Source organism: Rhynchophorus ferrugineus, unplaced genomic scaffold (genome assembly GCF_030347505.1).
Source record: "Rhynchophorus ferrugineus isolate W39M unplaced genomic scaffold, kcgeb_rfMv2 rfM8, whole genome shotgun sequence".
NCBI classification, from domain to species: domain Eukaryota; kingdom Metazoa; phylum Arthropoda; class Insecta; order Coleoptera; family Curculionidae; genus Rhynchophorus; species Rhynchophorus ferrugineus.
Genome location: NW_027472587.1, coordinates 8,914,577 through 8,941,940, shown reverse-complemented (window position 1 = coordinate 8,941,940; position 27,364 = coordinate 8,914,577). Strand labels below are relative to the sequence as shown.

Below are 27,364 nucleotides of genomic sequence, written 5' to 3'. Positions count from 1 at the left end.
CAACCATGGGCAATAAGTATTATTATATGATTTCCGATATATAATATAACCATCCTGTCATGTAGAATACCACCTCAGTAAGTGATCTGCTATATAACGTATAATCCAAATCTTATTTTAGTTACTATTTTAATTTGTTTTAAAGCCTCTTTTAACGTATTCTAAAGACTATTCTAACTTATAGAGATTATTAAATCTTACTCTATGTGTCTATTAATCAGTTCATATGGTAGTTTGCGTTTGAGCCTATGTATTACACTGTCATCGCGCACATTTACACGGGGAGTACAATTGCACAATTGTTCGGGGAGTGCATTGGGATGCACCAATAGTCTTTCAGAGTACTTCGCACTAACACTTAGAATAACTTTCGTTATAAGTTTTAAGGGTATATCGCGCTGAATCAGTTTGTTGGACACATAATATGGGGTATCAACGATGACTTGCAACACTTTATTCTGGAACCTCCTCTCAAAAGGTTGTTATCTACTGATAATTTAGATTTACGCCCTATCCACCAATATATTTGGTTTAGTTTAAGCCCAAGCTGTTTGCGTTTTGTCACTATATGTTTTTTCCATGTTAAACGTCGATCAAAATGCATTCCCAGATATTTAACGTTGTATTCTTGCGGAAGTTCATGGCTATTCAATTTAACTGAAGGACATGTTCTTCTACAAAGGGTGAATGTCAACCACAATTCAACTTGATGAAGTTGGAGGTTTCTTGTGGCTGATATTGGATCCTCGTGTGATGATAAAATCGCTATATCGTCAGCATATATAACAACAGCAGTGTTTCTTGAGGTAGGTAGATCAGCTGTATACAATTGATATAACAATGGGCCAAGAACACTGCCCTGCGGAACACCCGAATATATTGGGTGTAGGTCAGTATATTCGTCACCCTGTTTGATAATAAAATATCTGTCTGTGAGGTAGGATTTCAGCAGTTGAAAGTGCGTATGGAGCAAAAGCTTTTTCAATTTAACATGCAGTAAGTCCAATGTACCTACCATACCTAGTCGAAAGCCTGAGAAATATAAATAAATAATATAATAAATACAAATAAATTAAAATAAATAGAAATGCTGTGGAGCAATATTTTTTATCTATTAAGTTTTAGTTAATTTGGTTAACTAATCTATGTATTTCTTTTGTTGTTCCGTGTTTACTACGGAAGCCGAATTTGATGGTCTGTAATAATTCTCTCTCCTCTGCAATTATTTTGAGTATCTTAATATAATAGTTTTTCGAAAAGTGTAGAGATCACAGGTAACAGGCTTATAGAACGATGAGGAGGCGTCTTCTGAGTTTTAAGAATAATAATGATTTGAACCAATTTCCAAGTTACACTAATTTAATATTGATTTATTTCTTATATCTTTACTTCTAATACTATCTATATTTATTACATTCCTGGTTTTTCTAATGCATTTCATTTCTACTGCTTGTATCTTGCTTTTGTCCAGCTTGACAAAACTCATCTCTCGCAATGAAATTAACTAAACGTACATCTTAATTTTCGTTTTGCCTGATATTTCTTTTCTGTTAATGTTATAGGAAAGTAGAATTGCATTGGTTTTTGTGATTTTTATTAGCCTGGATTTCTGTGGCTCTATATTTAAATGCATTTACGTTTATTATTTTTACATATTCTATTCGGATATATTTCTTCCAGATTTCCCATCATCTTGACTTTCGTTTTAATTTTATTCATTATCATTCTATATTCACTGCATGTTGTCTTTCATCTATTTAAAATTTTCTGTGGAAAATGTTCTGTTCTTTCTACCTCTTTGGTCTATCAGTTGTTATTAATACTTCATCTCCGTAGCTCTTACCAATATTTCTATTTTTTACATATTTATATATGCCCTATATGTAGTCCTGAGTCCTGTAATAGACAGGGTTGGATTTGAACATGTCTGTCTGTGCCCCTGATGGAGTTCATCCAGACTAAAAGTGTTATGGTAGACACAGCCTTATTTCAATATATTTGAACAGTTCTTGCTTGTATATCCTTCTCGAGCTGCATGTCCATGATGGTAATTATTTGTGACATCCCATATGAATTCGATTGGATTGATTATGCAGTGCTAGGAAGGAATAGTAATACTCTGTTGTCAAATCGTTCAGCCATCTGATCTACTCTTTGTCAATTTTAGGAACGTCTCTTAGTCCTGCTTGGGTTTTGAAGATGTTTGATTTTATGTTATTTGCGACGATAGCACTGGTATATATCCCGTATTTTTCTTGAATTATTCTTTCAATTTTATTACTTACTACTCTTTCTTACTTACTTCTACTTACTTCTACTTTCAATATAACCTATATATCTTAGTCTGTCAAATGCCTTTCTTGCAAAATGTTTGTTTTATGCCAAATATATAGTCTTATACATTTTCCTTTTCGCAATTACGTTAAACTAGCTTTAGTAGTAATACGAACTATACAAAGTTTTCTAATATTAATGAATAGTAAAAAATAGTGTGTGGGAAAACAGTTACACGTGTATATATTACGAGAGAGCACTGGTATATATCCCGATTTTTCTTGAATTATTCTTTCAATTTTATTACTTACTACTTTTTGTCTCAATATAACCTATATATCTTAGTCTATCAAATGACTTTCTTGCAAAATGTTTGTTTTATGCGAAATATGTAGTCTTATACATTTTCCTTTTCGCAAATACGTTAAAGTAGTTTTAGTAATAATATGAACTATACAAAGTTTTCTAATATTAATGAATAGTAAAAAATAGTGTGTGGGAAAACAGTTACACGTGTATATATTACGAGAGAGCACTGGTATATATCCCGATTTTTCTTGAATTATTCTTTCAATTTTATTACTTACTACTTTTTGTCTCAATATAACCTATATATCTTAGTCTGTCAAATGACTTTCTTGCAAAATGTTTGTTTTATGCGAAATATGTAGTCTTATATATTTTCCTTTTCGCAAATACGTTAAACTAGCTTTAGTAGTAATACGAACTGTACAAAGCTTTCTAATATTAATGAATAGTAAAAAATAGTGTGTGGGAAAACAGTTACACGTGTATATATTACGAGAGTTGCTATTTATACTTCTGGCCAACTAATGAAAAGATAAATATAGATGATAGAAATTAAAATCACTGTGTTTTAAGTTTTCTTTTTCTTCTGCGATTGAGGTAACTCCAAAAGGCGCCATTTGCTTGCATGATTCAATAATTCAATATTTTGTCTAGTAAAAATCCACTGTTTAAACTAGTGTGTCAGCGCGAGAAGATATTTCGTTAGCATTTCCTTGTACCAACATATACGAGCCATTTTCTTAGCATTTCTCAGATTATGCAACGAACACACGTCTCTTTTACAGCTAATTCTTTAAGCTATATCTTATTGTTGCTATAATAATGATCATGGTTGTCTAAATTCAACGGTAGGTCCCATAACGCTCTTGCTTTTAAAACAAATCTTCACAAAAGCCGCCTTCGATCGAGCGTCAGCCACGATTAAATTCTTTATTAAAAAAAAGAACTGTTGTGTGTCGGTCACCAAGAAAATTATCGATATATCGGAGAAAAAAAATTGATATTTTTAATGAGCCCTTACAATCAAGTAGCAAATTAAACTAAACCATACATGTACTCCATGAAGTTTGGAGTTTTTGTTGAAAAGAAGAATATATTCGTTACATAGTAATAGCGCTAAAAGTTGACGCAAAAGATGACGACATGTTGGATCCAAAAAAACTATACAAATTAATAGTTAACCGAATTCTTATTGACGGTAATATATTTTTCATCCTCCACATAATTATTTTCACTAATAAACGCTGTCTTAACTGAATATTATCAGATGGATACGTGATATATTATGACTAGAAACACATAAAAAAAACTACCATCATTAATTTTTCTATTTATACCCTAGACAAGATTCATTTACATTTTATGCAAATTAATTTATTGATTAAAAGAAAGAGGACTTTCCTTAGCTAAACAAACTTAATTACTAACTGATTTATGAGATTATTTTCTGGGTAAGGAGAATTCATTTATTTTGAAATAGGAAACACTTACACACGTACAGCAAGAGTAGTATTATATATTGTAAAATTAATATTAGTGCTATAAATTAATATAATTGAAATACTGTTCTGTAGAGTTGCAATACTAATAATTAAATACGATAAATGGATTTGATATAAAGTATGATATGTTGCTAAAAATATCAATTTTACTATAAATTTTCCGTAATGTAAGAATTGTTCCTTTTTTTCCTGTTAATCGAAAGAAAAAGTTGTCTAGTAGCTGTGTTGGTTCCACATTGCTGTGATTTATCAAACTTATTTCATGTTTTAAGGCAAAGTCTTGAATCACTTCGTATATCCATTTGATTTCGAGGTCATCGTGCAGCTCTTTGTTGGTTACGTAGCGATAAACATTGATAATTAATAGTAGTACTTTATTTTGGGTGCGTTGGATTACCAGTTGGTTTGATGTTTTAATGCAACCCTATAGTTGCACCCCATAGGTCCTAACAGGATTTAGGGTTGACTGATAAATCAATATTTTTGGTTCTAGGTCAATATGAGTATATCTTCCGACTAACAAGTACAGTTGGTTGACTTTGAGTCTAATCTGCTATGCTTTTTGTATAACATGATGTTTCCAATTTGACCTATCATCAAGACAGCAGTATAGGTGAGATATAGAAGTGGTTCGAAAACAATACCCTGTGAAACTCCAGCCGAAATAGATTTAAGTATTTTGAGTGACCCTTTATGAAAGACTCTAAATTTTCTTTCCAAGAAGTATGATTCCAACAGTAGACAATAATTCCGCGGTAGAAATTTGCTCGTTTTGTACATTAATCCCAAATGCCGACCGTCCGACATCATGACGACGTAAGTTCACTTGTATCTGGAATAGACTATAAAACAATTTTTATTCAAAAATCGTTGAATCTATCTCTATTTCGCCCTGTATCTCTTTTTTTTTCCCTGACGACATGGTCGTCGCCTTGGCATCGAATCGCTCTGACGTTAAAATAAAACGTACGTCCACTGTTATCAGTTATCTGCCCCGAACTGTTTTAAATAGACCGCTAGTGGCCGAGCACTGGCATATATTATATTCCTATATCTCGATCTCGATGACTGGTTTTTTTCTTGGACGCAGTCAGCGCCCGCATTTCGACCGAACACGTGATCTGCTGTTTTCGCTTGTTGTACAAGTTTTTTCAGTCGATCTGTCAAGGGACCGTTGCATTATTATTAAGGACAATAAGACGGATCTTCGCGGCGTCATCTTATCTTGCGCTTCGTACAATTCGCTTCTCATTTTTTATTCTGCTTTATTTTTATCGAGATATTCTCTCGTGGTCGCATAAGAAGGTAATCTTTATAGCCTTTTAAGAGTCTGACATGGTATATAATGAAATATTACGGATGTATATTTAACAAATATATACGAGTATTATTACTTAATATTACTTAATAAGTGTTTAACAAAACATTATATTGGTCACTATCTTGATAATATACTAGGTATTACAACGGTGATTACAATAACATTCGGCTATCAATTACGTTTACCAGTAATCTTCGAGATACTCTAAGAAACTATCGTCCTTAATAATTCACTTCGTTTTTCGACATGAACATTTAGAGCGTTTGTCATCGAAACGTTTGCTGAATCACTTCAATCTGGGTACGAAACTGTCTCTGACACACGACGGATATTGTTTGTTAAAGCAATGGACTTGTACTTTATCGTCTTCTTCCAGCTTAACTACTTGTAACAACGGTTCACTGTAAATTCTCTTCTTATTGAAACTTCTCAAAGTTCTCGGTACACACTTTAAAGTACTCTTTATACAGGTTCAACTGATTCATCTTCATCAAACAAAAACGTCAATCAAAAAAAATTACTTATCAGCTAAACAACTTCTCAAAATTGTCTTTTCACTATACGCCAATTCGCGTCTTCTTTGTATTCACAATTTAACAAATCATCGATCTTCTCCTTTAACAGAATTTACGCTTAAAATAGCACGTAAATGAACCGCGACGGAACAAATCTCAGTCTCATTACATTTTTCTTGAAATATCTACTCGAACAATGACTACAAACTCCACAAATAGAAAGTATCGCTCCTTCTCCAGCTTTTCGTAAACATCAAACTGGAAGGTCGGCGCAAGGTTAGAATCAACACGCAAACTTAACTTAATGGAATCTTAACGTCTTTCTTTAGCAACTCAATCCGGACAGTCACAAATTAATCGAACAAGCGTACCACACGTTGTTGCATTTCATAATTTTCATTCTTCTTAATTCCTTCATTCTCGAACTCCTATAACCAACATCACCACGTCTCGGCTCAAGTAACTAACAGTCTCGGCTGATATTCTCCACGCCCAACGTCTCGTGATTTTCATGAGGCATTATGGGTACTAAGATTTTCCATGAATAAACTTATACAACAACTAGGCAGTATCGGTCTTAATCATTGCCCTCTAAGTCTTCATAAGCAAAACCTCAGTAACCAAAGTCACATGTCTCGGTTCAAACAACAAACAAACAGTATCGGTCTTAGTTATTATTTTTCCTAGCCTAAACGCCTTGTGACCTTCGTCGTCAATCGTGTGGTAATCTAATTTTCACTTTGTTCACCATTATATGTTCACATTAACTATAACATCTCTCATCTTGATATTCCAGTTCATCTCTGTCAATAAGCATCACTTTCATTCACCTTTCTTAATCCTCCTTCAGGCTCCTGCATCAATTTTCACTTGCCTCTGTAGCTTCAACACTTGTGGATACAACATTAGATCGTCGAACACAAACACAATTCTGGTTTCACTGTTTGCCGAATTCACTCTATTTGTCCTATTTTCGTAAAGTCTTTACAGTAAATCCACTTCCATAATCGCTAATTATTCAGCCAACACTATTAGCATCATTATCTTTGAAACAGCTTTTTCTTTTAGGGCTCAATGTATAATCGCACATCCATCTTGAGCGTATTTTGAGTATAATCCCACTTCTGATTTGTAAAAAATAAAAGTATTTCTTACATTAAATATTTTAATGTGTATATATTATGGATATAATATCCAAATATTCAAGAAAACATTATAATGGTCACTCAATATAATGGTCTTGACAATATACAAGGTATTACACCGGTGATTACAATACAACAACATTCGTCTATAAACAACGTCAATAAGTACTCTTTGCGAGACTCTAGGAAACTATATGTTCGCCGCAAAATCTCGATGAACCCACCTTCTAATAAATCAGCTGAATCGTTGAAAGCATCGATGAAATTCTTAAAAATATCGACACATTTTATCTCCGGACATTGCTACGAAATGAAACATCAATCATCAAACAACAGAAGAAGATTTTGGTTTCAATGATTCGAAAGTGGTGATTTTAATTTCAATGACAATCAGAACGATCTGGAGAACCAAATAAGTGCAAAAACAATAAATGGCAAGATTTATCCATTTTTGAAAATCCATTTCAAAAACCCAAAGAACTTTGAAACAGCTTGGTGGTGAACCAACTATTACCAGACAATTTCAACAACATCGACACCATGAAGTATTTGCTGAAAACTGAGCGAAATTGTAATATGTCTGGCAACGATAATTAAATATACTAAATGACGTGTTTTGCAAATAGGACAGTAATAGCGAGTGACAGACCCTCTTGCCTCACCATCTCCTTGCATGACAACACTAACACTACACGTTGCGATAGTTGTGATGGATGCACTGTGGTAGCTCACCAGACATATAGCGTCTTCTGATTAATACTTGTGAGACCGACGTAACATTGCTTGGCGAAAATGAATCGATGATTAGATCTCTGTCAAATCAACATTGTTCTTTCAGAATTATGGGAAAAGTTCTAGAAAATTAAGGGAAAAAGTTCTAGAAAATTAAGGGAAAAAGTAGGTAAACATACATTGTACTAATTTTCTCAATAAATGTCTTTCTGTACGCTTTTTCCCTTTCCAAAGCTAAGACTTGAAAACAGAAACATAACGAAAGATTGTTATATTGAAATAAGTATTATTTTCAATTTATTAGAGATAACATAGATGACAAATTTACAAGCAGTAAGGACCTTCGCTGAAGAGGCATTAGCAGGAACAAATAAAGGGCTCTTTGTCTACACTGTACTAATACTAAATACTGATGATTTCGAAAAACAAGACAGAACTTTTTTTTATTAGTTAAGCATTACATTGTTACTAGCCGTTTTCTACTAACCTAGAATTTGTCTTTATGACAACTTAAATCTAGGTATATAACTAGGAGGAGCCATCGGCCCTATCTCAGTCTCTGGTGACTCTGGTGAATGTTTATACATGTCACTGCTGTCATTTTTAATATATGCACCCCACTACACAACACAAGATCAGATGGTTTGATTATTTTGAGTCTGTGTCTTGTTCTGGTGGTATCCAAAACCTGTAATACTTCAATATTCTCATGAAAATTGAGCCATTCCCCATACCCCGTTGCAATTTTATTGTAGAGTAAGCTTCTTCTTGTTTGACTCCAAACATTCTGGTTGTAATGTACGATCTTAATAGTTCGGTGCGTTGCTTTGGTAACAAACATTCTCTATGTTTCTTCTGAAGTAAGCGCTCCATGCCTTTTTCACTCATATACCAAATCTTTACACACTTCCAATAAGTTAATTATTTTTTTACACTAGAAATTCTCTAGAAATTATTTACAGGGCAAAACAAAATATTACATTGTAACTGACCCTAAATAGCCCAAGAGGCCGATGGGCTTTTAAAATAAAAATGAAAATAACATAGCTCGTTATTAATTAAGTTTAATTATGTGTTAATGTTAAAGGTTTATTAAGAAATTACGGTCTATTTTCGACGACTGTACGATAACTAGCATATGTTAAATATATTATCTAGAATATATTACTCATGGAGTACAAGCTGTACTAATAAAAAACGATTAGTGGAAACGTACTAATCATATATAACGTTTTTTATATAAAAATAAAATGTAAACGAGAGCGTAAACATCATATCATAAAAGAAATCTATTCACGGAATAGGCCGTAAGGTGTCGCATCATCCGCATCGAACATTCTCAGGTGTGTATGTTATGGGTATCTCTCTCTTTCTCTCTGGGTGTTACACTTCCTATTATGCGTGAGCAAACCCGGTACGTGAAAGATACGCGACGTAATAGATAAACATATTGCCCTTTTATTAAAAGACAGTTTGAATGTAGAAAATCCGAACCGAATAAATTAACCCCATTCATCGAATGTGATTACATGGTCGTAAGCGAGTGTCGAATAACAAACAGCCAGATTAAAAGAATTACCGTCTATTCACTGGGACGCATTCACGTACGTTATTATTCCGGATTTGTAGGTTTTAATTTTAATTATGGCGTCTATTTAGTGAAATTTGTACCAAGCGGTGTCGTTGATATCGTCCTGAATATAATAGGATGATTTAGATGAGATCAATATTGTTGTGAGTGACTATGAATATACGATGAATCCCTTGTTTAAAATACTGGTACAGTCGACTTTTCGTTTCAATTAGACATGGTTTCTGTTAAAGTAGATAGTTCTGCTTTAGTTAAAAGAAGGAAATGTTACTATTTTCTAGGGACTTTCGAGTTATGTAGTTGTCAGATATATATAAGAGTGAGTCAAGAGAGAAACCCCGTTGTTGTTGTTTGTGATTGTATATAGATTAATTCATTAGTTCGTTTATATAGAATCTTCAACTGTTTAGATAGGTATATTAAATACAGTTATTTGTTAAAACTAATCTCAGTATATCAATTTAATAAATTACACTTTATTATTTGTTTCTATTAAAATATGCGAAGTAAGGTACATACATCAAATTAAGATAAAATTACTTAACTAATTAATATATACGTGCAGTTTTAATTTGCGACCTTCTGCTACACATGTTGCTCATGTTGAAAAATGCAATACGTGATCCACTTTTAATAGTCTGTAATCATTTGTTTCAAAAATGGCTCTTTTTCGTTCATTTTAGTAGCTGCTGACGATACAGCGGTTTTATCATCACACGAGGATCTAATATCAGCCACAAGAAACCTCCAACTTCATCTTAACAAAGTCGAGTTGTGATTGAAAACGTGGCGTATCAAAGCAAATGAGACAAAATCTACCCATATGACATTCACCCTTTGTAGAAAAACATGTCCCTCAGTAAAATTGAATAACCATGAATTTCCGCAAGCAGACAACGTTAAATATCTGGCGATACATTTTGATCGACGTTTGACATGGAAAAAACAGTTTGGCGAGTGCATTGGGAAGCACTCATCACTCGCCAAACAGTTGTGATGTGAAGCATGATAGAGAAGCGTGTAGGCTCAAACACAAACTACCATACGAACTGATTAATAGCCATATAGAGTGAGATTTAATAATCACTAGAATAAGTTGGAATGGTCTTTAGAATAGTATCTAAAATAATATTTAGATTATAAGTTGTATAGCAGATCACTTACTGAAGTGATCTTCTTTATGTTAGAATGGTTATATTACATCATAGAAATCATACAATAATACTTATTGCCCACGGACAGATTGTTGGCGTTCTAAGAGATTAATAAAAAAAAATTAGTAGCGATATTCAAACTGAAACCCATGTAAATTTCCAGAAAATATGATAGATGTCTATAAAGAACTAGGTGAATAATTTCACCAGGATATTAAAGAGACAAAGAAAAGACACGAAGAACTACTGTTGAACGCTTCAGAGGGACATTCCAGAATCTCGCAACAAGCTAAATTGTACAAAGAGGACCTTTATACCTTATTAGGACTCAAACAAACCTTTAACCTTAACATCAATTGTTAGAATTGTTTTTATTATTATTAGAGATATGCAAAAGCTTTAAACTTGTTCTGTTAAGAAAAACGGAAATGAGTTGAGATGAGATGGAGTCACTAAACCCTTCCTACCATACTAAAATTACTCAAGAAATGAGTGGTAATAGATAAGAAACCTGTTTGATTTAGGCCTGTTTCTAATATTTAACTGGAAACCAGTATTTAAGATATAACAGTTTTTCATTCCCTTCATCTAGCTGCATTTTGTATATAGTTAAACAACTTAAAACGAAGCTTAATACCCAAGGAAGAACCAATATGGTGTACTTTCGTAAAATCATGTTCGAAATTGGGAGTATTCTAGATTCAATGCTGTTCAACGTAGAATATGCTAGTGTGTGTGCTATGGAATTTGTTGGACCAAAATATAATGCTTAATCGGCTTCAGTTCTTTTTCGTCTTTTAATTCAATTAAAATCAAAAGCATTGTCACGTCACGAGACTCAATAGGCCAATTGTCTTATTCCGTTAATAATTGAACTGAGTAAGGACGATATTTGTTACTTAATAATTATCTGTAAACAATAACCTGCTTCTTAAGAATTATATCCGGCAAAGCAAAATCTTATATGATAAGGTTAATTGGAGTTAAACGACAAGAAACATGTTCATTTTCATCAAACGGCCATTTATGCGATACGCTGGCCCTAGCTCGATAAATACTTGCTCATTCGAAGAACGAGAACCGAAGGAATTTATAACAGGATGCGTTTCCTTTCCCACATAAACCAGGCCGATGTGGGTTAAACAGACTTAACAACACTCGGCTCGGCGTTTTTTTGTGCTCTTTAGAAAACGGCGAACAGTTCATGAAGTTTGAAAAACTTCCGTCAGCTTTCGAAAAACACGCGGAACCTACACAAACCGAACTTTGGCGAAGTTTTTAAATTTCGGCCAGCTTCTTCTTATAGTCCGAGAGCAAACTATCGAAATTTTCATCTAGAACAAATCACGCGTAAATTGCGTAATGGTAATGACAATTATGTTCGCTAATGGGAATAAGATTGTTTTTGCTATGAATTAGAGAAATATTTTCTCTTTTAACTTAATTTTAATTCGTTTTATGTTATAATAGGTTAACAGAGAGCAACATAATAGTCAAATAAGAAATCGGGATAATTCCAAAGAAGTAGGTCTAAATAAAATACAGATTAAGCAATCTGTTTGTTTCTAATAATAATAAAATATTTTTAACAAAAAAAACTGACTTCAAAAAATAAATAAGGAAATCACTAAAAATAAAAAAAATATCAAAAACCTTATTTAAACTATCTACTAAACGTATCTTATATTCTACTTTATACACGCTATTTAGCTGAATACCTACCTAAACCTCTTTATGTACCTACAATATTATTTTAACTACCAACCAACTACTTTGAAGTCGGTGGCGAACCTAAACATTTATATTAACTAAGATTTGTTTTATTGGTAATTTAATTTTTTGTATATATCAGAATTACATATATATATATATTAAAGTCTATATATATATATATATATATATATATATATATATATATATATATATATATATATATATATATATATATATATTAAAGTCTCATTTTACCAACTATGGGTTTATCTGGACTGGGCCTAAAGCTTAACGTGGGCTTCGAACCACGGTCCTCAGCATTAAAGCCTACCGACTGGCGAATAACCAACTGTAGAAATCATACCAAAAGACATCCGGTCCTACCCAGACTGGTTTCTGGCGTGACTGGGATCTCATTTTCCTTGGCGGATTATCTATACTCTTGTCTAGAACATTCACAAATTTTAAACAATCACAAACATAAATTTACGACCATGCCCTAGCAGGATTTGAACCCGTGGCTATCGCAACAGTAGGGGGATCGTCCCATCGTCTTTACCACTGCGCCACCAAGCCGGCTTCAGAATTATATTATTATTTTTGTATTGTCTGGGCTCGGAAGTCTGTTCAATTTTTTCGGTCGGTTATTTTATGTACCACTGTACCAAAATTAACTAAAACTCAGAGTTAATGCGGCGACATTGTGACGTTTTGGCGTCATCAATTTAGCTGACGTTAGTTCACTGTTCTATTGAAGAGACTATATATACGATATAACGATTGTATCGAAAATTTCATGTGCGATAAAATTTTTCGAACTTCAAACCGCCCTCTCGCCTCGATTTCATCCCCGTTGAACGTCGACGAGTAGGCAATTTAAAAGTTTTTTTGCGAAATATGCGAAATCAACTTTTTAAATGTGGCTTTTTTTTAACGAGTCGAACGAATCGACCACAAAGTTCTCCAAATAGCGGGCCTGATGCTCGTACATCGAAACGTTAATATGGAACGCTCGGTTCCGATATGCAATTTGTTGTCGACGGCCTACGTCACTCAGTGCCGTAGCAATTAAATAACCTTAATGAAAAATTTTTCGTAGGCCCGAACATTTTAATTAATATGAAACTCTGCACAGTTTTCATGTTAGTGCGTCATCTGAAATTACACACAACAAATTATGCATGCTCCAAAAAATAGAGGAGTGATACAGATTTTAAAATGATTTTCGTGCAATTAATAGGGGTTTGTTTATTAATATATATATTTTTTATGTTTTAAAGTCTCCTTATTACCAACAAGGATTAATCTGGACGGGACCTACAGTTTAAAGTGGGCTCAGAACCACCGTCCTCGGCGTTAAGCATACCGACGTGCGAGTGACCAACTTAGAGACCATCCCAGAAGACATCTGGACTTAATCAGCCTGGTTATTGCCATAGACGGCAGGGCGCATTGACCACATTGACGTCGCGTTTTACGTTGACGACGCTGTCTTCACGGCCTCTAAGCTCGAGGTCACAATTCAAGAACGTTTACAAAAGCAGCTCGATCAAGCGGTTAAGTGGCTCTAATTCTGGAGGTTGCAAATCAACCCGCTGAAAACCCAGGCCATCAGTTTCCATAAGAAGCGTTATGCACTGCGCGTCTTGCAACTTAAGATCGATACCGCAACAACAATTCCATGGCTGGATAACGTCACGTATCTAACCCTTTTCCTCCCTTCTTATTTTATGGTTTTGGGTTGGCCTGGGTTTGTGTTAGTCATTTCGGCAGTTTGTTATTTAGTGACCTTGAGGCATGTTGATTTTTACATCATAGAATGACGGTCTATAAAAAACCCAATTTACGGTCATTCAAAATCATTTTGTGGATTATTTAAATGTTTTCGTCCAAAAATATAATCCCAGATGTTGAACAAAGGCGGGGTGCCAGCAGAGCCAGCTGGTAAACTATTACGAAGATCTGCTAACACCGACACGTTGATCTGGGATATTATTGAAGGGTACTCTCGATCATTCAAACACTAACCAGCGTTCAGTTCACACGTGCCATCGTCTGCCTAAACCTCGTCTTCAGGTAACACAGCTGCCATTCCTTAAACTTATTGAGGCATCGTTGTTCATGTCTTGAAGAGCTTTTATCCTTCCGTCCTTCCGTATAACTTCATCATTGAGTTGTTTGATTTAAACTTTTAGTGATTCATTGATTGCTCTTGTCGTTGAATTCTAAATTTCGAAGAGAGCGATCTATGATTTTAATAATCGTTCCCATGTTAAGGTGGTGTTTGGAGTTTATCTGCCATTAGGCTATCTTCTGCTTTGTTTTTGGTTTGCATTTTGGATTGCGGTACGGCCTATTTTTGGTATCTTGGAAAAGCTCCTTAAAGATCTCCCTACACGTCTGGTCACTTCACGCGCTCGACCTCGACTATTATCTTAAATAAAAATGAAAACCATAATTTATTATCGAAGAAAATGGAGTCATAGAGTTACTTGAGAGTTTGTATAGAGTAAATATCAATTACTGAAAGATTTTCGTGCTACTCTGCAGGTGTTCAACATCAAAAAGCACATTATTAGATCACTTATAGACTATCACCAGATATTCAGAAGGGGATTTTGATTGTAATTAGCGAAATGGCAGTTAAAACCTTCGTCAGTTCTAATTTACTGATTTTATGGTAGGTAATACGCAATGGTCTGACTAAATTAAATAATTGAAATAGAGCAGGAATATCGTGTCGTTAAGAAGGTGCATCATTGCCATGAAATTAGGTGCTACTGGCGTATTTTTTTTATGTATACGAATATAACTCAAGTAATATTTCTTGTTAGCAATTTCACATAGAGGAACGATACATAAGGATAATAATAATTTTAGCTGGCTTAGTCGCGCAGTGGTAAAGGCAACATGTCTCTCCTTTGAATCCTGTTGAGGCACGGTCGCAAAATTTATGTTTGTAATTGTTTAATATTTGTGCTTGTCCTAGGCAAGAGTGTAAAATCCGACAAGGAAAATGATCCCAGTCGCGCCAGTAATCAGGCTGGGTAAGGTAAGGTAATCATTTCTAAGTTAGTCACTCGCAAGTCGGTAAGCTTAATGCCGAGGACCGTGGTTCGGAGCCCACGTTAAACAGTAGGTTCAGTCCAGATAAACTCCTAGTTGGTTAAAGGAGACTTTAATGATTTTAATAAAATAACAAACCGTATATCATTGCGTATATCGAAAAAATGTTTTTTTACTAATACTGCAAGGAAGTATATTTTTTGAATGAAATAAATGAAGAAGGAAAAAAGCAAATAATCAGTTAATAAAGAAACAAGGCGCTGGAATCTGGTCCAGCCTTGCAGGAACCCCGATCGATTAAATCAATAAAGTCATTAACCTTATTGGGCTCGACACGTTCCTTGTGTCGGACTTTTTGTCCTGCCCCTGTACGGCAACCTGCAGCGGTCACTGCCGTGTGTACGTTCGTTCTTTTTTTCGCGACCGCTTTTTTTGTCGCCCCATGTTTACCGATTTTGATGTCGCGAACCATACACGCTGCAATTTATTCGGTGTTTTACATATGGCCTCTCAACATGCACCGGGATCAATTAAAAGACCGGGGTGTGACTTATATACGATCCTGACCGTTCACGGAACATCGGCGTAGCGTTTCGGGGAGACGGATTGATTACGATGCCGGCTTTTACGGGAGCGTCGTTGGCATTTGTCGTGTCGTCGTGAATTACGCGGCTGTTGCATTAGAAACCGTGCAACTTTTTGTCGCAGGACGTAGACCCAAGCGATATACGTGTTTCTCAGCGGCAATCATGGTCTTCTTCGAAACATCAGTTGTCGTGCGATGCAAGAAACAATTTGTTGGCGTTTCAACTGTATAGTCTATTCAAAATAACAGTGAACTTACATCATTAACAACAGTCCAATTGTAAAGACACCGGCCTACCATAGTAAAATAAATTTTTCTGCCAAAATTTTTTTTTATTCAACATAGTTCCCTTCAAGGATGATACAGCGCGATATAGCGATACTCCAACTTTTCGATACCATATTTGTAGTAAGATTTGTCCTTTTCTTCAAAATAGGCCTCAGTGATGGCGATCTCTTCATTCGAGGAAAATGTCTTCCCAGTGAGCATTCTTTTGAGATCGGGAACAGGAAATAGTCTCTGAGGTTTAGATCTGGAGAATACAATGGATGAGGAAGCAATTCGAAGCCCAATTTATGGATTTTTTCCATCGTTATCACTGACTTGTGACACGATGCATTGTCTTGAAGAAGCAGCACTTTCTTTTTCTTCAAATGAGGCCGCTTTTCGGCTATTTCGTCCTTCAAACGGTCCAATAACGCTATTTAATAGTCGTTGTTGATAGTCCTTGCTTTTTCAAGGTTATCAACGAAAATTATTCCATGCACATCTCAAAATACAGACGCCATAATCTTGCCAGCCGACTGTTGCGTTTTCCCATGATTTGAAGTGGGTTTCAAGTGGGTACTTCGGAGTGAAATGATGGAGCCATGTTTCATCCATTGTCACATATCGACGCAAAAATTCGTGTTTATTACGCTTGATCATCTTCAAACATTGCTTCGAATCATCAAATCGTCGTTGTTTTTGGTCAAAAGTTAGCTCGCGCGGCACCTACATTGCACAGAGCTTTCTCATACCCAAATATTCGTGAATGATATGATGTACACGTTCATTTGATATCTTTAGAGTGTCTGCTATTTCATTCAGTTTCAATTTAGGGTCATTCAAAATCATTTTGTGGATTTTTTTAATGTTTTCGTTGGTAACAATCTCTATTGGGTCTCCAATGCGTCCACCGCCTTCGGTACTCATTTCACCACGTCGATTTTCCTAGGGCAGTGTCCAGAAACTCGGCATCAAGCCAAGGTTTTGCCTCAACTGTATTTTTTTCCTTCAAAAAGCAATATTTTGTCATCAAGTGAAATTACTTTTTAACCATTTTTTTTCACAATAACAAAAATACCTTCACTGAAATTGCTATAACTCACAAACTAGTTATCCGACAGCTGTCAAATTTATACACGCATCTTTTCAGGTTTACAGATAACTAAAAAACATATGGATTTAATTCTAGTAGCGCCATCTATGTGTCAGGCCGGGAACTTTTCAATTGACCTTGTTGTATTTAATGTATTGCCTATTGCCTGTCGCAATTTGTAAATTCGTTTTAGAATCAGACAATATTTTCCTTCTCATTATATTCTAATTAAATTGAGATAGAATGCTGTGTGTTAAGTTCGAACATGTAACCGAATCACGGAAGTCATTAACGTTGTCAAACGTCTGGAAATTCTTCAAAATATTAGTTATAATTATTCATAAATAATAAATTATTAAAAAAATAAATTGTTATAATTAAAAACCGGAAAACGTTGTTTCAACGCTTTGTTGTTCTGATAAATTTCAAATCGCTGTTTATTATAACGAACAGATAGTCTCTAATCTATTACTTCGAAGTGGATTAAGATAATAGAGGCCTCCTCTTGCCAGTAAAATTCATTAGAGAGTTAAGAATTTTTACAGTTAAATATAAAATTGCTGCTGCTTTTATTGGAAATATTTTTACCGAGTTGCAGCTGCAAAAAAAATTAAAAAAATAATCTTGGAGTCACCGAAAAAAAAACGTCCTCGTACGGATCGGGTGACGAATCAAAATCAGCTTGATGTTGGTTCTATGAAAGATTAAATATATGAAGTATATTAAAACAGTGAGTAGTTTTTTTAATAAAAACCTAATATTATAGTCATATCAGAGGAAAATATTAGTCTCAAAAGTATCCATAGAAAGCTCAAGAATACAAATTATATCCATAAGTATATTTAGGAGAGATATGAATATTTCAGAATGGGGCCAATATACCCAATGGTTACTCATGGCAAGATGTTAATAAAGTAGTGTTAAGACAACAAAAGTTAATGGAAAAAGCTAAATGTTGAAATAACCATTGATTAGGTATTATTAGTCATAACATTTATTAATAATTTATTGAGGATATATTGTTCTTCATGTTGGAAACTGTAATGATTAATAACACTTTCAGTTTTTGATATGAATTCGATCAGACAAAATGAAGAAGAAATTGACAAATGATGAAATCGCGAATACTTGTTAGATAGATACTTGAATTAAATGTTCTGGATTAAAAATAAGGTTGGATTGTATTCATACAAGGGGTGCTATTTATAATTCTGGCCTTGGTAATATTAAGTATCGTCATATGCCAATTGATATTTCATGGCAAGACCTGTATCTGAGTTGTATCAGAAGGAGGGAGAGAAAGGAAGAATGGTGGAAAATTTAAAATTAGGCAAATGAAACGGTAATTGGCGTATTGTATATTATATAGGAAATAGGTATATTTTATACATATATTAGGTTTAGTGCTAGAAATATAGATGAGGAGGATGGTATTGTATCCCAGAATTGATATACCGTTATATTTTATCGATTTGTTGCTATTTTTTTATTGTTAACTACATCTTACATGAGATATGCTTAGTATAAACTTAATTTACCAATTAACTTATTACTGCCATTCGGCTGTACTCGTTTCTGTACCCAAGCAAAGCGACTACTTAAGCTAAAGTTAAGAGTTAAGAGCTAAAGCCTGAGCTAAAGATTTATACCCAAAAAAGTTCATGTAGTTTGATTTGCTTCAGTATCATATACTGCCTGCATATTGTCCAGTAGCTGTGTTACTTCCATGTTGCACTGATTTCGTAACATCATTGTATGCTTTAAGATGAAGTTTTAAATAACTTAGTAAATAGATTTGATTTAGAGTCATCGTGTCATCAAATTTTGGTAATGAACAACTTTATTTTGGCAGCCTTAATAGATATGAATTTAATAGTTGCTTTGACGTCTTGATGCAACCCTATACTTGCACACCATATGTCCAAAATGGCTTTATGATTGACTGACAAACCCATCCTTTTGATTTTGGGACAAGATAAGAGTATCTTCCGACTAACCAGAAACCTTATCTGCTCTGCTTTTTATCCAACACGTTTCAAATTTAATCTACCATTCTGGTATTTTGTATCAGGTATTTTGCTGAATCTACTTAAGGAATCGGAACTCCATCAAATAATTTAATTATGTTTTTGACATTTCACCGCAACGCACAATTAAAATCGACACACGACACAGCAATTAAATTCTAAATTTTATTGACTGCCACTTGTAGTTTTTTTACCTCTTATATATCTTTTGCCATAATAATCAGTGTGTTACTTTTTATTTCATATTCATATATATAAGATTATAAATATTATTATTATGCACAATTATAATTAATTAATTTTAATTAATGTTATATTTCAAATACATTTCAGATCTTATATTGAAAATAGTACACAAGTTTATTAAAATATCATTTTTAGGTTATTCCCTTTACACTCTTATCAAAATTTATTATTAATTACTTATTAATTACTATTATTACTTATTATTTTATTAATTACTTAATAAACGGTGGGTGAATTTTGACCACAGGGAGATCACAAGTAATAATTTAATATTTTTGTTTAAATACGTGTTCAGTTTGTTATAAATATAGGTATATGTATTCACTTAAATCACATTCGATAATGTAAATATGTTCATAATATGAACTACACCTGGTTTAAATTAGTTTACCTTAATGAGTAATAACTTTTATGGTTCTATAGTCAGCAACTCCATGGTACTTGTTAAACCATCTTTAAAAATACCTTGATTAAAAGCTAATCTTGTTTATATGTAAGTTATGAAACGTTTAGAACATTGACAAACAGGATTAAAAACCATTTAACAGCTTAACCAACATTCGAATTAATAAACAGCTTACCAAATTGATATATAGATCCATAAAACTATCTAAACCAGCGCTGCAGATAATCATAAAGCCGAGCTTTATCAGCTAGATAAAAACAACACCACTATTAACACCATCGTCATTCGCGAAACGTGATAATCACCAGGACGATTAAAAGAATATAAATATGGCGGCGGGAAAAAATGCGAAGCAATTTTAAAACCGTCTCTGACCTTATCGGATCATCTTTTAAATTTCCCTCCTCGTTAAAGTGGGAAGTACCGAAACTAATGTAGCCGTAAAAGCCGCATCAGAAAATAATTATCACCAGTAATACGTTACATGTAATGTAAATTAAAGGAAGTTTTTAATTAGGCAGTTTACTAATTATCTACCTGGGCTGACCGAGTAATAGATAATATGAATTTATGTATTTTTGATTGCTTAACCTGCTACCGGTTGCAGTATTTTTTTTTTTTTTGGATTTTCGGCTTGTTTAATTAGCAATGAATAGGAGAATCATCATTTTTAAATGTTGTTTTACGTTTCGTTGACGATGATGGATTGACGATTTGTAAGTCAGCTATGGTTTCTTATTAAGCTGCTTTGTCCAGTTTATTAAGGTTTTAGTGAAACTTCTCGCCTGGGAATCTATTATTCGGTAAATTATTTATTCTATTAAGGGCATTTGGTTATACATTATTTTTCGAAAATGTAAATTACGATACTGTAACATATGAACTTCAATTACAAGCACCAATGTAAACACAAACTTTTAATATTAACTGTAATTTTAATAGGTGCTTGCTTCTAACATTTAATATAAGTTTGATCAGCAATATATCCTGGCGAAAATGCCAAATATCAATATAAAACTGTTAAACAAATAATAAACAAATTAATACTAATAACTATTTATTTATCTTAACTTGCTAACGTTTAAAATTACAAAATATTTATTCTACGATGGGCACTTTGGTTTTACGCCTATATCACTGCTTTTATTATTTATAACTTAACTGAACTAGATCAAATCGTTTTATACTCCTTAATCTTCTGACTAAGCAATCATTATCTAGGAGCTAGTTGTACCTCAACATTGATGTGCTGGTGAAGCCTTTGTTCATGTCATTGAGCATAGCCCTTGGTAACGTTATCGACAGTTTATACCTTCAGGTCCATTAGTAATGTTGGGAACTATCGAGTGAAATCGACTATCGACTGTTTAGCAATTGACTACTTTGCACAATCGACTGCTTCAGTCGCTATTTTTGGTTTGACTGATTTTAGTACTTTTTAGCAGTGACTGTTACATAGATTTATATGTAATATATCTAGTTTTATGGTTTTTTTGGTAGATTTTTTGTAAATAACAATATATTGTATATTAATATAGCAGCATTTTGGAATAATATTTTTCAAGATTTTTAATGTTATAGGGTAAAAAGATTAAAATTGTGAATGATAAATCCTTTTGACTGTTTTTATGGCAAGGTATGGTATGATCAAGTCTACAAATCGCTGTGTTGGGAAAACAATATATGACATTGCGGTAGAAAAGTGATAATTGAATTACATTGTCGTTGATGCCAACATTTATTGTTAGTTACTTGGATGATATTCTTCATGTAAGCAGCTTCTAGAGAGGCTGGCTTTATATATTATTTCTCTATTTTCTCTCTATTTGTTATTTGTATATGTTATAAATCGCTATTTTATTTGAGTCAAAGCTTTTCCTCTGAAGCATTTCCTTGTTATCTGCAAATAGCCAGTGGCAACTGAGGCCAAAGCTGGACTATATGTTGCATTGTCAAGAGATATTTCAATAAAACCGACTGAAATTTTTAAAGTAACGAACGCATTATTGTGAATTCTTAACAAATATCGTTTGTGATTAACAGATTATGTTTAACAGGCATCATTATCTATATGTTAATACCGGTATTTATTGACAATGTTTTACTCTTATTCTTTTCCCATAGGGTCAAGTTTTAGTGGTTCAGAATACAAATAAACCACCAATCTTATATATAAAAATGAATCGCAAAATATGTTCCTAAGCGCATAACTCAACAACGCCTGGACCAATTTGGCCAAATCTTTTTTTAAAATGTTCGTTGAAGTTCAGGGATGGTTTTTACGGCGAGAAAAATTAGAATTATTGCTGGAAAAACCCTAAAAATAGCCCTTTTTGTTTGAATTTGTTTCGTGTATCAGTTGACAATTCATCTGTCATCTGTCAAAAGTCATCTGTAACAGACAACTTTTTTTTTTAAATTTGATATGACTTGAACTCAAATCCTTTTAATCCGTACGAATTGTTTTATTTATTTAAAATTTTTTATTTGTTTAAAATTTAATTCAAATTTTAAATAAATAAAACAATTCGTACGGCTTAAAAGGATTTGAGTTCAAGTCATATCAAATTTAAAAAAAAAGTTGTCTGTTACAGATGACTTTTGACAGATGACAGATGAATTGTCAAGTGATACACGAAACAAATTCGTATATCGTGTTTTGTGCAGAGTGTTTAGTTAGTTAGTGTTTGTTTAGTTCGTGATTAGTGAAAAAATAATTTATATTTGATATGCCTCCTATAAGACGAAGCAATTTAGGTAGAAGAACCAGAAATGCTATAAACCAAGCTAATTACCGATCTAATCGTACTGCACAAGAACGTGACGACGGAAATGAACGTGAAAGAATTCGGATATCACAAACGCGTGAAGCGCGAGCGCGACATTCAACTAATAATCGCGCAAGTTTGAATCCAGCTGCTTTCAGTTACGATGTGTCAATTGACTACAGTAACTACCAATGTGTTGTTATTGGTTCTATGAACTTTGTTTGCTCACACTGTAAGGCATTAAAATACAAAAACGAAGCCCATGGATTGTGTTGCGCAAATGGTAAAGTGAAATTGATACAATTGGATCCACCACCAGAACCATTGTACTCATTGGTTTCAGGAATAGGAACAGATTCTATACACTTTTTGACACATATTCAACAATATAACAATTGCTTTCAAATGACTTCATTTGGGGCAACAAATGCAGTTCGGGAAAATTTTATGCCAACTTTCAAGGTATGTATTATAGCAGTTACTCATAATTATTTTAGCGAACAAAATTTTCTGTCACCAAAGTTAAGATGTGTTACTAATCTTCAATTTCTTAATCATTACGAAATATATCACTTAGTCATCATATTATATGGTGATTCAGTTTCAGTGACACTTTTATTATATTTTATATTTGATAGATATTAGTTAAAACTAAATATATACTTTTTAAGATCAAATATTATTTAAGTTTGATCATTGACAATCCATTAATTTATACCACACCATAATATTTTTTTTATTTACAGATACAAGGGCAAATATATCACAGAGCAGGTTCACTGTTACCAGTGTCAGATAGCGACAACAAATTCCTGCAAATTTATTTTATGGGCAATTCACCACAAGAAATTGATCTGCGTTGTGCACATAACAATTTAGTAAAAAGGTCTATTGTAGAACAATTACAAACTTTATTTCATCAACACAATCAATTGATTATATTGTTTAAAACTGCCCTGGATCTGATGCCATCCGATAATCACAAAATTGTAATCAGAGCTGATAAAACACCTGCAGGTCAACATACAAGACGTTTTAATGCACCAACTATTGATGAAGTTGCTGTCGTTGTAGTTGGAGAAAACTTGGAATCCCGTGATATTGTTTTACATCGTCGGAATGATCAATTACAACGTATAAAGGAAACACACCGCTCATATGATGCACTGCAATATCCCATTATATTTTGGCAAGGTGAAGATGGCTACGATTTCTCAATAAAAATGATAAATCCCATTACAGGTAACTAAAATATTAGTTTAGCTATGGCGATAATATCTCAGTCACTATATTACGTATTTTAATTTTATATTTGAATGTTATTAAAACAAAATCTATTTACAGGTTCTGAAACCAACAAAAAAGTCAGTTCAATGAACTATTCATACCGCCTAATGATTCGGGAAAATGAAGATAATCACATATTGAAATGTCGGCGATTATATCACAAATATGTTGTTGACATTTATGTTAAAATTGAAACGGAGAGATTAACATTCATCAGGTTGAATCAAACCAAACTCCGATCTGAAGAGTATATTCACCTTCGAGATGCGATTAATACTGATGGAAATGCACAGAATGTCGGTCGGATGACTATTCTTCCAGCAACATACATCGGAAGCCCTCGGCATATGCACGAATATGCTCAAGATGCCATGTCGTATGTTCGTCATTATGGTACAGCAGATTTGTTCATCACATTTACATGCAATCCGCAATGGATAGAAATTAAGCAGGAGTTATTACCTGGGAAATCATCCATTGATCGTCATGATATTACAGCCAGAGTCTTTAGACAAAAGTTGAAATCTTTAATGAATTTCATCGTAAAACATAATGTGTTTGGTGAGACACGCTGCTGGATGTATTCTGTGGAGTGGCAGAAACGAGGATTGCCACATGCACACATTTTGATTTGGTTGGTTGAAAAGATAAGGCCAAATGAAGTTGATGCAGTGATATCAGCTGAAATCCCTAATGTACAAGTAGATCCTGGATTGCATGAGGTAGTTATCAAAAACATGATACATGGTCCCTGTGGAACTCTTAATCAAAATTCACCGTGTATGATGGATGGTAAATGTTCAAAACGATATCCACGGACATTAATATCGGAAACAATTACTGGTAATGACGGTTATCCATTGTATCGTCGCAGATCGACAGCAGACAATGGAAAATCAACAATTGTCAAATTAAATTAACAAGATATTGAAATAGATAATCGTTGGATTGTTCCATATTCACCCATTTTATCAAAGACATTCAAAGCACACATCAACGTTGAATCTTGCCATTCAGTGAAATCGATTAAATACATTTGCAAATATGTAACCAAAGGGAGTGATATGGCTGTGATTGGAATTGGTGCAGGGAATTCTAATGATGAAGTTACCCAATACCAAATGGGCCGCTATGTCAGTAGTATTGAAGCAGTTTGGCGAATATTTTCTTTTCCTATTCATGAGAGACACCCTTCTGTTGTTCACTTAGCTGTGCATTTAGAAAATGGACAAAGAGTGTATTTTACAGCACAGAACGCAGTACAAAGAGCTGCTCAGCCACCATCTACTACATTAACCAGTTTTTTTGAGACATGCCAAAACGATGATTTCGCACAAACATTGCTATATTCTGAAATGCCAAAATATTATACCTGGAATCAATCCTCAAGGAGATTTATACGACGGAAACAAGGAAAACCAGTTCCAGGATATACAGATGTATATTCCACCGATGCGATTGGCCGGATTTATTCAGTACATCCAAGCAATGATGAATGTTTTTATTTACGACTGCTATTAGTCAATGTACGTGGCCCAACATCATTCCAACAGTTACGAACTGTTGATGGTGAATTGTGTGGATCCTACAGAGAAGCCTGTCAACGTTTGCAATTGCTTGAAAATGACGCTCATTGGGATCAAACTCTCAATGATGCTGTAATATCATCACACACTCATCAAATACGAACATTGTTTTCTATAATCATATCTACATGCTTCCCATCAAACCCAATTGATTTGTGGATGAAGTACAAAGATTATATGTGTGATGATATTTTGTATCAAATACGGAATAGAATGGGAAATCCAAATATACAAATCAGTGAAGAAATTTACAATGAAGCATTGATTTCAATTGAGGACATGTGCTTGATAAGGTCAAACAAACTATTAATTCAATTAGGCCTGACCGCACCCAATCGTCCAATGCATGACGCTTTTAACCAAGAGTTGCATCGAGAAAGACTGTATGATCTCAACGCTTTGAAAGAATAAATTCAAACAAATCTTCCACTGTTAAATGAACAACAGAAGTATGTATTTGAAACTCTTATGAAAGTAACAAATGATGAAACTGGAGGGATTTATTTCTTAGATGCACCTGGTGGTACAGGAAAAACTTTTTTTATTTCATTAATATTAGCAACAATTCGCTCACAAAATAAAATTGCACTTGCACTCGCTTCGTCGGGAATCGCAGCAACTTTGCTTGAAGGTGGTCGAACAGCCCATTCAGCACTAAAATTGCCATTAAATATGCAAAGCAATGAAACTCCAACCTGCAACGTTTCGAAGAACTCTGCAATGGCAAAGGTTTTGCAGCAATGTAAATTGATTGTTTGGGATGAATGCACGATGGCACATAAAAAATCTTTGGAGGCTTTAGACAGAACCTTAAAAGATCTACGTAGCAATAATAACCGATTTGGTGGTGCAATGATTTTATTAGCAGGAGATTTTCGTCAAACATTGCCAGTGATTCCACGATCAACGCCAGCTGATGAACTCAATGCATGTCTAAAGTCCTCCAATTTGTGGAAACATGTTAAAGTACTTCATTTAAGCAAGAATATGCGTGTCGAGTTGCAAAATGACCAATCTGGAAACATATTCTCTAAACAACTCATTGACATTGGTAATGGCAAATTTCCTATAGACATGTTGACGGCTTGCTTTTGCTATGACTATAAACAAGTCCCAGGGGCAATCATTAAGTGTTTGTGGTATTAATCTAGAAAACCCATGTTTCTCACATGGTCAATTGTATGTTGCCTGTTCCCGTGTTGGAAAACCATCAGATTTGTTTATCTATGCGCCAGGTAATCAAACAAAAAACATCGTATACCACAAAGCAATATAATGATAATAATAATAATAATTATGATTCACATGATTAACAATAAAGCGATTACTTACTTTTCAATCCTTATATATGTTTTATTTAATTATTTTTTATTCACAAAGCCCTATCACCAGGGTGATGGTTCTGTTCAGGAGAATTTTTTAAAATACGTAGGCACAAAAACTGCCACATTACAAATCTTTTTGACAGGACGAAGTCTGTCGGGTCAGCTAGTCTTATATATAAAAATGAATCGCAAAATATGTTCCTAAGCGCATAACTCAACAACGCCTGGACCAATTTGGCCAAATCTTTTTTTAAAATGTTCGTTGAAGTTCAGGGATGGTTTTTACGGCGAGAAAAATTAGAATTATTGCTGGAAAAACCCTAAAAATAGCCCTTTTTGTTTGAATTTGTTTCGTGTATCAGTTGACAATTCATCTGTCATCTGTCAAAAGTCATCTGTAACAGACAACTTTTTTTTTTTAATTTGATATGACTTGAACTCAAATCCTTTT

General features: G+C 33.8%; 1 protein-coding gene across 1 annotated transcript; it reads left to right on the top strand.

The window, feature by feature from the left end:
- The first annotated feature begins 22,649 nt into the window (after nucleotides 1-22,649).
- LOC143200483 (uncharacterized) lies at nucleotides 22,650-25,067 on the top strand. Its single transcript, XM_076410919.1, has 3 exons — nucleotides 22,650-23,177; nucleotides 23,462-23,957; nucleotides 24,060-25,067. Exons 1-3 carry the CDS (start codon nucleotides 22,677-22,679, stop codon nucleotides 24,920-24,922), a joined length of 1,860 nt encoding a protein of 619 aa, XP_076267034.1. The 5' UTR covers nucleotides 22,650-22,676; the 3' UTR covers nucleotides 24,923-25,067.
- Nucleotides 25,068-27,364: the final 2,297 nt, after the last annotated feature.